This window comes from Montipora capricornis, chromosome 13 (assembly GCF_036669925.1).
Source record: "Montipora capricornis isolate CH-2021 chromosome 13, ASM3666992v2, whole genome shotgun sequence".
In the NCBI taxonomy this organism is placed as follows: Eukaryota; Metazoa; Cnidaria; class Anthozoa; order Scleractinia; family Acroporidae; genus Montipora; species Montipora capricornis.
Genome location: NC_090895.1, coordinates 39,687,617 through 39,702,616, shown reverse-complemented (window position 1 = coordinate 39,702,616; position 15,000 = coordinate 39,687,617). Strand labels below are relative to the sequence as shown.

Sequence of the window (15,000 nt, the reverse complement as noted above, 5' to 3'; positions counted from 1 at the left end):
CCTTTTTTTATAACAGTTTGTTCATGTGTCCTTATCTTTGATTCCAATTTTTTTTGTGACTTACTTGAAAAAAGGATTTTTAGAGGAAATGTATTCACTTTTTAGTGCAAGGAAGGCCAACAAAATTTTACATTAATTTTACTTCGGACGACCATATTATTGAAGCATAAGAGTGATTTAATCGTTTCACGTAGCTTTAAAAGCAGAAACTCAGTAGATTTGGCAAAACACCATCCACACTCTAATCGTTTTTGTTAAATTTATTCTTTTTTTAAATGCTTTGTTTTAGCGTTGTGACGTTCAAATGAAGCCCCCCTGATCATTATGAATCTCAAAAAATAACCGGGGAGACGGAGAAGGCAGGGAGACAAAAAATAAGTGGTAGGTTATCTAGCCGAGTATTCCAAGATCTCAGTTGTACTTGTAAATTAATAAACCTATCATGTCACAAATATCAAAACATACCTGGAGAAACGGAGAAAGGCAAGGAGAAATTAAAAGTGCAAAAGACAGGCCAGTGATCACTTGTTCGGATATTTTCTGTGCACCCTACGCATGGAAGCAAAACAAAAAATACGCAGACTCGCGACAAATCTTGATGCATAATCAGTTGCTAACAAATTAAGGCTGACAACATCAGAGCAGGTACTTCATGCAGTGTAATAGACCTTATTCATAAATGGCGGTCACATTAGCCTACCAGGCCTCATTTTAGAGCAAGAATTCTCTTCAATTCACTGTATGGTATCGAGGCTTGGTAGGCTAATTTGCACTTCGACAAAAGAATTATAAATTGACCCCCCGTATTTATGAATAAGGTCTGTGTTTTTTACATTGAAGCCGCTGAGCATTGTAAAACGTGGTAGGGAGCTTTAGTAGGGACGACAAAGGCTACGAGAACAACCGGTGGAAATAAAAACTTAGGTGGTTGTCAGTCAGTCCAACTTCAGCAAAAATTATTTCATGGCTTTTCGTCCCTTTTCGGTTTGTACAATAAATTTGCATTGTCGTATTGCTTTCGCGATTATTCCCTCTCGTTCACGTCATACAAGGTGGGCGAAGTATCCTAAAAAAGAAGTTGGTACGAGCGCTTTCTGAATAAAATATAAAATGGAAGGTTTGCATTCGTACGCTAACACTGTCGTAAAAGGGAACCTCCATTCTTACCACAGACCAAGTTTAAACCGAAGGAAATTATGTTTACAAACAAGTTTGTTCGAAATTTACTTTTAAAACAGGGTTTATATCAAGAAAAGTATTGAATAATTGTGAATTGTTACGGTTGCCCTATTGTTCTGACACAAAGAGCTTTTGTCTAATAACAATAGGGCACAGCAAAGAAATGCACTAAAATGCGTGCCACACGTTTCGCACAAATTAGAGCGGTTTTCAATTGAGTGTCGAAAGTAATTAGCGAATTGCTTTGGTTTTGCATTACTTCATCCAATGATTGGTTCAAAGTTTTCGCGCCACTTTTTTAACCAATCGTGGCTCGCGCGTGCACATTTTCCCGCGCTTTGTGTCGGCTACGAGTAATTACTTCGAGTTTTGATTGGTTTACTGGATTGTCTTCGTCCTTTTTGATTGGCCAAAGTAATTACTTTGGTTTTGGTTTTACGACACTCGATTGACACTTGCTCTATGTTTTCCTCACAAGACCAATTATTGGTTTAGTGCGTTGCCTAAGGCTCCGTGCAAAACGGACACAACATCGTTGGCCAACAACTCCCAACATTGCAACATTGTTGGTCAACAACTCCCAACAATGTTAGGTGTTACATGTTGCGTCAGTTTGCACACCCTATTGCATGTTGTTGCGCGAAGTTTGAAACCGGTCAAACTTTTCCGGCAACAACTCCTAACTTTTCTTTTGTTCGGTGATCGCCGAAGCGTAGTGAAACAATGTTGGACCCGTTTGCACCGCTCTTCCAACATTGTTGGAGCCACACACACACACACATTTGACATGGTCTCCATGGAGATAGCAACGCATTACAGTGCGACGCGCCTTACCGTGGCCACCTAACAAAGTTTCTTACAAATTATCCGCCAATAAGGGTATACGAATTTGATTGACAGTCACGCTTCCTTGCAAAGTTCCTACGGTAGTAAGTTGAACACCGTTGCCTGGGTTGTTGAGTTGACGCATTTACACGTAGTTGCAAATGTGAAAGTTTGTTGGGTGGCTACGGTAAGGTGCGTTGCACTGTAACATGTAGAAAACAAGATGGCAGCCGAATTTTGTAAGTTTTCAAAGTCATGGGTCGTATCCTTCCCTTAATTAATACACTGTACGTCCTTACATTGTTGGGAAATATTGAATCCGTTTGCAGGTAATGGTAATGGTAGTGAATTTATATAGCACATTTTCTATTAACATATTCAAATGCGCTTTACAAGCAAGGGATCTATGGGTGAGATCGGACATCAGCATATATAGGCGCCGCTGGCAGCCGCTATCAGTATATTAGCGATGTCACCCAGCACATGAATGAATGAAATGAGTCCTAACCACAACACCGGGAGCTCCATGCCCTACTCTTTACGAATAGTGTGTGGGTTCTTTTATGTCCCACTGGGTTGTGAGCATTGAAAGGTTGTGAGACGGGGCCTACGGTTTATAGTCCTTATCCGAGAAGACTTGAAAGTCTTAACCATTTGCGGATGTAATTACAAAGGCAGCACTTTGTTCTCAGTTATTTTAAGACCATGAGTGTTGGTCCGGCCGGAGTCGAACTCACGACCTCCCGCATGACAGCCCGATGCTCAACCAACTAAGCCACCGGTGCGCGGTTTGTTGGGAGATTCGCACAAACAGAAAACTGACCACTGTTTCAAAAGAACCTGTGATGCTTTTGGCTGGGTATTGAAGCACTATGACGTGGCAACAACTGGGTTCATACAGCAAGTTTACCACCGGAAAGAGGGCCATGCAAAGGTCAAAAGTCATACCAACCATATGATGTACAGGTGATCTTGGACTGTGGAAACGAATGCCTTAACACCCTGTCACACCAGGAGGGTACATTTGTCAGAACCTGCGAAATTTTCAAGGTTAGTTTTTACCATTCTAAACCACTGGTGTACTGAGAGGAAATGCTATTGGGACTATTCTAGGTATACATGGCATGTTCATGCTACATTATAAACTTAATGTATGGTCTCGAAGGAAACTAACTGGTTTCCATCTTGTCGGTAACTCTCTGGGTTGGTATGTCTCTAGCGAGCATTGATATGACTGTTTGCACACTTCTTTTAACAACACACTACATTAATCGAAAAGAGCATTGTGCATTGGTTCCCCTGTGGAGTCTTAAATATCTGGATTCGTTGGTACTTAAACAACGATTCCCAGCAAACCGAAAAATCGATTGATGGATATATATTGTTACGAGTACTGGAGGAGCTACTGCATAAATAACAAATAAGATTTAGCATACCCCTGATCTTTTGACTTTTTGCGTGGTATACTCGATACTCCCTCTTTTGTATCTGTAAGTTGGTGGAAAGGTGATTGAATCTTCCTCTGAAATACATCATCAAAACCAACGTGATTATGTAACACATAACGAACTGCCTTGCTAAGTGAGCACAATTTTCAGTCTGTTTAAAAGGAGGAACATTTAATTAAATGGTTTAGTTTCTAAAGAAGCTGTGGTACTGCATCGGTGGGGAAATATAAAACAGAAATTGGTTTATCAACTGAAAAAATGTAACTAGATACACTGCTGTATCAAGCTGAGTGGAGAATTACACAGAGAAATTAGTTTATCGACTAATTAGTTTATCGACGAGTTGATATGGTAAATTGACCACTGTAGAGAAACTCGAAAGCTGAAGCTTCGAGCATTAGCTCTTCGTCAGAGCAAATGGCAAACACCCCTTTTCCCTTCGCTAGAATGAAGGGCTAACGCTCGAGACGTCAGCTTTCCAATTTCTTTACAGCGGTCAATTTACCATATCAGCTCATTTGTTAAACCCATTTCTCTGTGTCATTCTCCACTCAGCTTGATCAGTAAATCACACAGGCGAAGGTTTAGTTATATTTTTCTTGTAACTAAAAGGAAATCATTTCTCTTGTCTTGTAATTGACTACATACCGAACCCAAGCAAAACATTTCCTTTCTGCCTTTCCTGTATTAACTGGTCGTTGTTTTTCATCTTGCCAAAATTGTTGCATTGAACTGCACCAAGAACCTCCTAGTGTACAAAAACACGCCTAAAAAATTAGGTACATGATACAGCTGGTGTTATAAATAGAAAATGCAAAACAAAATTTATTTTGTATGTATTTAAAACACCTTTCTTTGATAGCATATTTGCTGTGATTCAGATATGTCAGACAGTGTTGTGATTGGTCAATTACAAGGCCACATTCTACAAACCCGTTTGACATAAATGCCGTCGGTGCTTTCCCACTTGATTCGCTCACTAAGAAATTAAAATAAGTACATTTCTTACCTCTTTCCCAGTCCCTAACGTAAGATCACTTCAAGCAACTCGTATTTTTTTCGCTTCAATTGTCTAGTGTTCGAGTGGGCAAAGATCAAGGTTCGTTACAGTCCCTGAACTCAGTCAATAAGTACACGACCGACAAAATAGAAGCCGGATATCTACATGGATATTTACAAATGGCACGACGTAGGCAATCCATTGTAAATCCTATACTGATTTCCCACCAATCCCGTATTAGAGTCGGTAGTAAATTAACGTATATATGATGTAGTACGTTATTTAGCGTGTGAAAGATATGCAATCTTTAGTGGAGAAATTCGCAAGAGCAGCTTAGTCAATTCAGCCTCCAAATCAACATCAAGAAGACAGAGTGCCTTTATCAACCACCAAAGTTCCAATCATCAACATCACTACCAGAAGAGATCAGCATTGGTACAGAGCCACTAGTCAAGTGCAAGACTTTCAAGTATTTGGGGAGTACTGTTTCAGAGAATGCCAGGCTGGAGGATGAACTATCTCTCAGAATGGGAAGAGCGAGTGCTGTGTTTGGAAACTTGAGGGAGAGACTGTGGAACAATCGACATGTGTCTATCCGTGTGAAATGCAAAGTGTGCAGAGCGACAGTACTGGCTACTCTATTGTATGGTGCTGAAACTTGGACTGTTTACAGAGTGTAGGTGAAGGATCTCCACGCGTACATGATGAGACACCTTCAAGCCATAATGAATATCTCATGGAAAGACAAGATAACCAACATAGAAGTGTTGAAACGAGCTGGTGTACCATTAATGGAGGACATGCTAATACAGATGAACCTGAGTTGGCTCGGACAAGTTGAGAGGATGGGCCAGGGGCACCCAACGTCAATTTTCGGAAAATATCTGTTCGGAAGACGATTCGAGATCTAGAATTTTCGCAACATTTGTTGTAAAATTTCTTGCTTGCCTGCCTGTCCTAGGATTTTCGAACATCTAAAACATGGTATAATTGCCCATTTTTACCGGATTTTTACCCTAAAAAGGTCACCTAGAATTTTCGGGAGCCTTTTTTCTGGCTAAAATTTTCGAAAAGGTAAGTTTTGATCCCTATAATTTTCGGATCACTAGACTTTCAGCTAGGGAATCCGAACAGATAAAAACTTTTTAGGGGATAAAAATATGCCTATATCTACCGTTTATATACTAAAATACGTTTAAGAACGTTATGTTTAAGTGGTTTTGAACTATATTCTCGTTGGGTGCCCCTGATGGGCCACCAGCGTCTCCCTCGGCAGTTACTCTACTCACAGTTATGCGAGGGCAAACGCAATCAGGGTAGACCAAGGCTCAGATTTAAAAAGAAACTTGGAGAAGTTGGACATAGACAGGAGTTCCTGGCAGCAGAAGGCTAAGGACAGAGCTGTGTGGAGGAATCTGATCAGACCTAAATGAAACAGCCACTGTTGCCCACGACAGGCTGCTATGATGATGATGATGACGTTATTTAGTATTCTGCGCGGTCATTCTGTAATTTCAATACAGATTCCACGTTTTGAGCACAAAATGATGTTTTAACACATTTCATAAGCCACTGGAGACGTTCTTTGTTGTCTTTTCAGAATGATACAGCTGTACTAAGTAAGCATTAAAGGCCTTTATATTTTATAGATACATGTATTAGTGAAAAATTAAGAACTTTGAAGGACCAAAAGCACTTTCAAATACTTCAGTTCAAGGCCTTGATATTGGACCCCCGGAATCCAAGAGTTAGAAACTTTGAGTGAATGTTTCCTGTGCAACAGTTTACAGTCATCTCTTCACCTAGAAGACTCGACACTTGCTGTATTTAATATATGCGTTTGATTTTCTTTTATTAACAGACACTACTTGTTTTAGAAAGGTGGCCCACCCAGAATAGCATTGCTAATAGCCCACTTTGCATATATTGAAATTCAGTCCTAAACATCATCTCGAGGCTCTGGGGAATAAACTCATACAAATCCTTATATTTATTCCCCAGAGCCTCTAGATGATGCCTTTTGTTTAGGACTGAATTTGAATGTATCAAAAGTGGGCTATTGTGGGTCACCTAGGACTCTATTATGTCATTTTCAAATACAATAAACTTATTGATTGATCGATTGATTGATTGATTGATTGACATCAACCAGCTTGCCATCACAACTGTCACGCTTCCAGAACAAAAAATACCGCTACTTTGGTTTTGTCCAACAAACTGAATCGTGGCGAGTGGTGAGGTGACAAGAGATTCAGCGGCGAGAAGACTGGTAGTGAAACTTCTTGAAGGAGAAACCTTGCAGAACAAGCACATCTCCTCACCTCAACGTCCAAATTGACCCTGTAGTTGAGGTCGCCAAACCAGAACACATGGTGAAACTGATGAGCAATACCAAACACACTTCTCTGACCAAGATTGAGTCCATTTAAGATGTCAAGAAAATTTTGATTCCTCCTGTTACAACAACAAATAAAAGAACTGATTTTTAACGATGGGTCAATATAATTGTACTCAATAGTGGTAACACGTAAATACTAAACACTTAATGACTAATCCCGAGGGAAACAGTTCATTTTGTTTTCCAAGAATCTCAATGTTTCCCTGAGGCGCAGCTGAGGGAAACATTGAAATTCGAGGGAAACAAAATGAACTGTTTCCCTCGGGACCAGTCATTAGGTGATCTGTTATATAGCACAAAAAGAAAAACGTGCAATGACAACAACAACAGCAGTCATCGGTCAACATTTCGGGTAACAGTGCACTGTTACCCTCTGACATCATAGACTTTGCACTGTTGCCCACTCAGAGACTTTTGGCGGGAAACAGTTTCAGTGTTAGATGTCATGTGACCTTGACGTATTAAACCAATGAGAGCGTGTGATGTTGAGGGAAAAATTTCAGCTATATAACAATTTGTTTTATAGTGGAAGTGCACTAAGGTATCAAGCTAGTTCACAGGCACCCACTGTTAATAATCAAAAAGAAATAATGAATATTCAAACAGGATTTGAACATGTGACCTCTATATTGTGCTTCAAATACTCTTTAGATAACATGATCTCAATCAAAATATGGACCCAAAACAGCCTGAAGTTTCTAATTACTCTTATCCTATGCCATGCGCCCTCACAGAATTTATGAAGGAAATATTCTAGATGCAAATCAAAATTAACAAAGCAACTAACCTCAGAACTCTGGCAGGTGTGCTTCTTGCTGCCAAATGACAATTAACAAAGCATAGGGACAGTGGGCCAAACGAAAATGAAATACCCACTCCACCTTTGTTCCCTTAGAATCAGCAAAAGAAAGGAAAGAAAGTAGTTCGAAATGTTAACCACATAACTACTGATCTACACAACTCAATTATCAGCTTGACACCAGGGGCCGTTTGTTTGAAGACTGGTTTGTTGTAACTGTTGGTTAGGAGGTATCAAAACCTATAGGATCCCCGATGGCATTTAATGCTAGTTTGCATTAACCATGCTTCGAGCAACCCAGGCCAGACTGGTTAAGTCCTAAGTCATTTTAACTTCAGGAAATACATGGTTTTGTTCATTGCATTTAATGAGGATGAAATCACAAGGGGTGGTGGGGAGGATCGGTGTGGTGGAATTGGAGGTTCGGGTTACTTTTGTGTCCCGGTTCTCCTGAAACTCTTATTCTAGATGAAAAGCTTACCAAGAGCATTGGCTATCCCTGTTTTGACACTAGACAGCTGTACATGTGATATCATGTGCCTTATCACTTGATTTGCAAAAACAACCAGCCGAATGCTCCACAAGGAACAAACTCCGACCTGAAGGGAGAAAGAGTATTGTTGGTTTTCATTGATACAAAAGACAATGCATGCACAAAGAGATAGGTTGATTCCTGCAGAATTAGTTTGGGACAAACATAATATATCCTTACCCCCCCAGAGCAAGACAGGGACAGAAAGGCAGACCTTGGGAGAAGAGGAGAGTAGAGAAATGGAAAGGAGGGAGAGGACAGGAGGAGAGTATGAGAAGAGAAGAAACAAACTAGGAAAATTTGAAAGAAAAGAAGAGAAGAGAGAAAAACTATACTGTTTACTGTACATCATAACCCAGAACTTCAAAAATTCAAAACTGTAGCGAAAAATAGAGGAAATTCAAGCAAAAATTAAAAGGCATTACAAATTCCTAATTAAAATTTTTAAAAATGAGAGAAAATTGGAATGTCTCAGAAAATAAAATACACTAGGTATGGCTTCTCATATATATATGATAACGATGGTTGTTGTTTTCTGGTTGTCCTGCCCTACATGTACTTAATCAAACTTCCTTTTTTCAGGGAGTATTGCCGGCATAATGAATTGTAAATAGTTTGTCTCCAGGAGAAGCAAATAAAAACAATTAAAGTTATTTCTGGACCACAGAATTTGAACAAATGCAGAAAAATGAAATAATGAGTATGGTACATAATAAGAGCAACTGTTTAGTAAAGTGACACGATCATGAAAAATCCTCTTGAACCCTTGTATTTACCATAACTGCTTTGAGAATGCAATAATTATGACTTTAACACATGTGCACGTTAGAGTGAGTTTCAATCGAGTGTCGTAAAACCAAAACCAAAGTAATTACTTTGGCCAATTAAAAAGGACAGAGACAATCCTGTAAACCAATCAAAACTCAAAGTAATTACATATAGCCGACACAAAGCACGGGAAAATGTGCACGAGCACGTGAGCCACGATTGTTTTTGGTTTCACTTCTGATTGGTTGAAAAAGTGGCACGAGAACTTTCAACCAATCACTGAGTGACGTAATGCGAAACCAAAGCAATTCACTAATTACTTTCGACACTGAATTGAAAACTGCTCTATGACTGATCTATTTGTGACCATGCATTAAAAACTGACCCTCCCCTCTTTCCTCGTGTCAGCTTAAACAAACATGTACAACAGCAATTAACTAATATTGGAGGGTTTGTACATTAAGATGTCTATTACATTGTTACGTTTCACTTTACCAGGTAAAATTCTTTCTTAGGAAACAGCTTTTTGAGTTGCTCTTTAATCCTAACAATCCAGTCTTTTTCACCAACAGGGCATTCCTGAAATCAACGCATAAATCAGACTTCAGGTCAGTCAGCAATATGTAAGATGGCCAAGTCCCAAAATTTTGCCCAGTGACCCAGATCGAGGTTAAAGTGTTGGATTTGTATTTTGGTGGTCTGCTTGATCTGGCACTCTGATCATGACCACCAACTTGGATTTATGTTGTGTGGTACCAATCCCTTTTCTCAGTTTGTTGTCTTCACATGGTTGTTTCACTAATAACATGATCTTTCCTATACGTGGTAAGCTTCAAACTTTAATTTACAAATGCCACAGCATTATACAAATTATGCAGTGAAGTGCATTTTAATGAATGAGAATAATGTTAACAAGAAGTAGCACCAGTGACTGGTCTTATTTCCTGCTATATATGTATTGGATACAGTGAAATTATACTTCATCAATGCACAGTAACGGTTTGTATTTCAGGCCTTGTTTTTGTCGCACCCACTATTTCTGAAGTTTGGCAGGAGTGATCATTTTTGCTAATCATCATGTATGTGGTCTGCCTTGAAAAAAAAAAACTGTGACCTGAAGACTTCATGTACGGCCTGTGGCTGCAAAGTGCTGTGGCACTTGATTAGAAATCGTTTGCAAGCAGAAAAACTCTCCTTCTGAACAAGATGGTAGGTAGACATCTTGACAACCTTGTTCCCACGGTCTCTCTTGTTGCAAAAGAGACGGCCCTGGGAATGATATTGACATCTTGAATGGGATTCAGAATGTAGAACAAACAAGGCTAGCAAGTCATCCCTAATACCTGTGTTCCAATTGCGTAAATGTCATGGGGGAACTGAGCTAAGCTAATATCCATAGTTTTTCCTTTGCCTTGGCACTTGAACCATGACTTTATTTCAGAAGGTGGATTTGCATTTCCTGAAAGCGGGAAATTTATCAAAAACTTTGGTTACTGTGCATGTGATTGCAGCATTATTACAGAATCTGAAAGGTCAAGCGCTTAATTTTTTGATTATTTTATGATAAATACATGTAGGTATTTAATGTCTTTGATGGTCGAGTGGAGTGTGGTCCTGGTAAATAACACAACCCAACTTAGTAGCTACCGTACATTTAAATTGGAAAGCTGTGAGCATGGACAAAAAGCTCTTGGATTCACATTAATGGAAGCAAAGTTCTCTCACTGTGCAAAAACAGCTATCTAACCTTCCTGGGATGGAGTGGGGGGGGGGGGGGGGGGGGAGCACTTGGCCAAGGAAGGGATTGGGATGCTCATCAGAAATTTTGAATTAAACCCCTGAAGGAGACCAATCTGGGCTTCGTCCAGGATTTCTTTGCCCCTAAAAGCGACCATAATTATTCAAAACGTAATTATTAACCCATTGACTCCCAGGGGTTCCCCATTGACGAGTAAAATCGTCTGGTGTTAGACAGAGTAAAATACTAAGGGAGCGTTCGATTGACTCTATTCCAGAATAAGAATATGTAGAATGATGATTAAAACTGTATGTTTGGCGCGTTTCGAAGCAGCAAGGATAACAAAAACATGTTTAAAATAGCATTTTAGCATCTACATGTATCTGACAATTTTAATGTGAATCTCCATAAAAACGAAGGATTTCTAACTTATATTCCATGTATTCCTATTTCGGAATACGGTCAATCGAACGCACCCTAAGTCTGGCCGGTTTCGGCCGGGTTGGATGTCAATGAGTTAAATATATATTTTTATATTTCTTCACATGAAACCCCAAATTATACCTTCACAGCTACATATGGGCTACATGTACATGCCGGTACATGTAAGATGGCGTTTTCCCAAGAACACTCTAAGAGAAACAAAATCTGAAATTTACACCCATAAGCGAGACGATGATCGCCCGGGGCTAACCTTTTCATATTCACAAGTACAACAAAGGATGAAGATCAACCATTTGGAAAATAAATTCAGACAAAGCACATTTGACACCCTCTCCACCTTAGAACACACCCCGCAAACATCTGGAATAAGTTGCACATTAGGTTTTGCTGAGAACTAAAAACTGAAGAAAGAGAACCAATATACTGTAACCTCAGTTCTGTTGTGGCATCATGCAGCTGCAGCAGATGAGCCAAAATCAAATTTGCCATAGGAGTGCATTTTGACCAATTAGCCCATCCTTTAGCAACCCTAGTCCCCTATTGTAGAGATCTGTTAACCTATTCACTCCTCAATGAGAGTCAATGGGTTAACTGAGGCTAAATATCATTTAGGCAAAGTAAAAACCAAGCCAATACAGCGGTTCCTCCTGTGATATCTGGGAGGACTACAGGGAGGTTTGCAGGGGCATTGCCATGTGCTTTGGCTTGAGTCACCTTGTTGCTTGCTCGCTTGCTTTTCCCTCCCTCCCTCCCTTCCATGTTTTAGGGTAAGTATACATTCCACAGACTGGTCTCAGTGATGTGTTGATGGGTGCCGTGGGATGTGGACTGTGGCTTGGTTGCCATGGTGACTTCCTTGCTGCTGAGGAGAGTGTTCCTCCTCTGTTGCTACCTTTACAGTACCTACCCTCCAGTAAATTGGCATAGTGTTTTAATGTATGTTTTTGCATACCCATGTTCCAAGTTCCAATGAAAACTGAAGCCTGATTTCTTATGGTGTTAGAGTTAGAATGCTGATTCTTCATTTGTTGAACAAGTTGACAAAAAACTTCTCTAGACTGAAACGAAAATTTTAGATCTGTAATTCACATTTTATAGCATTTGGGTGACAATTCTTTTTAGGTGGAGGGTTAAGATAAGGCTAACATTCTGAGGACTGGCATATGGGTTCTCCCATGAAGAAAACCTGCTTGCAGTGGCCATTCTCTATTTTAATTTTCCAATAAGATCTGAGAATCGTCTTACACTGGATGAGCAAGAGTGAACTTAGAAAGAACTATACAGGTATTTACTGGTAGCATAGGCAAGAGGGATTCCCCTTTTAAAATTAAACTTCACCACCAACTTGCACTCACTAATAATATTAAGCACCACACCACGTAGAAGTTTCTTGTACCTGTATCTCCTTAATTAATCCAGATTTACTAGTATGCCAATGTTACTTTGTTATTTTACAGTTTCAACTCAAAAATTACACCCATAACTTCATTCATCTTGCAATTCCACACCTTCACTTTTGTTTCAAATAGAAACTATTGCAATTTAAGACAAAAACCACCAATTCAATGAGAAAACCCACTGCCAGTGAAGCCCATTACAATTATATTGATTTTTATGAAAAATCATGTATTGCGCAAACATTGTGCAATACATACACTAAATGCAATGCATTAAATTATACACTGTCAAATTCTTATGTAACTTCGCATTAACTTCTTCTAAAAATAATAAATATTGGATTATAGTGATAATTGGTGAACAAAATGGGTAAATATGCCATTTTACAGTTGTTTGCTCAGTGACTTCCCCTATGAATGGCTGTGAGGTTGCTAGACCCCACTGCTTTTATCATGTAAATTGTGTTGTTGTAATTCTAATTAGTCTGCATTAATTATATATATTACCATTAGAAAAGCACAACGGTTTGTATCAAAACAGGGTCACCGGCAGCCTCGCTTTGATTCTTAGGCCACTTAACTAAAGCTACAACTGCAAAATGGTCTATTGCAATACACAAATAGGTCTAAATGTCCTTAGATTTTAACATACCTTTCCATCATCAAACTCAAAGTCCTTGGCTGGTTTAGACTCTATCTTAATTTGTAGTCTCTTGATGTTATCTTTTGACTTTACAAGCTGAACAACTGGACAAAAGAGACAATGGAAATTTCTGTTTTATGAAAGGGCTCTAAGCATTGTAACAAGTGATCACTTTTCATAATTCAATTAAATTGTGCCAAATCAACCATATTAATTTACACAACAAAACATTAATTTTGTAAACATATAAACTACCTTTGCTCTGATCCACAGTATTATTAGCTTCTAAAGGGTCATTTAAATTCTTTGGAAATGAGATTTTACCTGAGGAAAATCAGATGAAACCATGTATATCCTACTAACTTCACAAAAGGGGAAGACATGTTAAGAGAAAATGAGGCAATTAAGCTGAGAAAAACACAAGACGAAGTGTCTAATAATTTTTCATCTCAATATTAACTTCACCTATGTCCAGGAAAAAGGTGGTAAATGTGGCAAAGTGTCTCCCGATCTCAAGCAGACAGATTACCCAAGCAGCCTCTAATATAACACCTTCTATAGCCCGGCCAGGCACACTATATGGTTGTATAGAGGTACATGCACTTGGTAATTTAGACTAAGAGGAAAACTTTGGGGTGTCTTCAATAATCCCTGGACATAATAATGTCCAAAAGGAGGATATATAGTTACGAGGAACCTTTGTGAGATTTGTTGCCTATATTTACGGAAAGTCAGAAAGGTACAGAAGGACCTGTAGTTGTAAGAGAATGGTCAGAGGAAAATGCATCTCAGTACTACTAAGATCCTGGAAATATCTGGAGGAACTAGGAAGTGGACAGTAAAATGAACTGACTGGAGACAGCTCCAACTAGATGCCAATGTTTTACAAAAACAGATTTAAAACAAAGCAACAGAAAATAGTTACAAAATGGTTACCACATTTTTATCACCTTCTGCATAATTAACTAAAATGTACAGCTTGTTCTTGAAGCTGCTTGTTGCTATTCCTTGAGTCATGACCTTAAATTGAAATCATGAGTGTCAAGTTGTAGAAGTCCTTAAAAGAGTGGAGGGCATAATTAGCAGACAGTATGAGCATCTAATTTCTCCTTAAAATAATCATTTCAATTTCACCAAACATATTATGGGTGCGTTAAATTGACCACATTCCAGAATACAAATACATGGAATAGAAGTTAGGAATCCTTTGTTTTTTAATACAGAGATTCACATTAAAATTGTCAAACACCTGCTATGCTATTTTAAAACATATCACATAAATTCTTCATCTGAATCAGTATTCCAGAATAGGCCACCCGGTCAATCAAACGGACTCTTTATGTATTATATCAAAGATGAAAATGATCACTTATTAGTAAGGTAATTTTTTGTGAATTGTCAAGAGATAAGATACTTGCTAGTGCCAAAACAAGGGTACTGAGAAAACAGTGTTAAGAGGATTTACATTTTTGACATTAAAGGGGTTCACAGATTACATGTAGTAATAACTAATATATACTTGGTGCAGATACTGTTATCATTTAGGAGCTCTACATGTTCCCTTGTAAATGATCTTTTTCCATCTTGAAGAAATTCATTCAGCTAGAATTATAAATTAAGCATCAAAACCGTTCACTACAATTCTGAATAGTTTTGTTTATGTCCAAAATAATTCACTTACTTTATTTGATTTTTTCCATATTTTGATCATTTTGTGAAACCACAGCCAAAGAAGACAAATAAATGAAGGCTCAGGACTTTTCAGATTTTTTCAACAGATGGACCAAATTATAGCCACTTGTATTTGCAAGAATTTCCATGTCTCACTC

The 15,000-nt window shown here is 38.7% G+C and overlaps 1 protein-coding gene across 3 annotated transcripts in view; it reads right to left on the bottom strand.

Annotated features, from left to right (window-relative positions):
• Positions 1-15,000, bottom strand: part of LOC138030076 (phosphatidylinositol 3,4,5-trisphosphate 5-phosphatase 2-like) — a 60,497-nt gene that overhangs the window by 28,495 nt on the left and 17,002 nt on the right. For all 3 annotated transcript variants that reach the window (XM_068877931.1, XM_068877932.1, XM_068877933.1), the window contains 13 exons: positions 14,122-14,191; positions 13,427-13,495; positions 13,181-13,275; positions 12,084-12,189; positions 10,293-10,408; positions 9,445-9,528; positions 8,131-8,248; positions 7,638-7,740; positions 6,774-6,906; positions 4,101-4,200; positions 3,441-3,526; positions 2,957-3,038; positions 466-549 (listed from right to left, as the gene is read on the bottom strand). In XM_068877931.1, the coding sequence (XP_068734032.1) occupies positions 466-549; positions 2,957-3,038; positions 3,441-3,526; positions 4,101-4,200; positions 6,774-6,906; positions 7,638-7,740; positions 8,131-8,248; positions 9,445-9,528; positions 10,293-10,408; positions 12,084-12,189; positions 13,181-13,275; positions 13,427-13,495; positions 14,122-14,191 (1,246 nt within the window). The remainder of the gene's footprint in view (positions 1-465; positions 550-2,956; positions 3,039-3,440; positions 3,527-4,100; positions 4,201-6,773; positions 6,907-7,637; positions 7,741-8,130; positions 8,249-9,444; positions 9,529-10,292; positions 10,409-12,083; positions 12,190-13,180; positions 13,276-13,426; positions 13,496-14,121; positions 14,192-15,000) is intronic.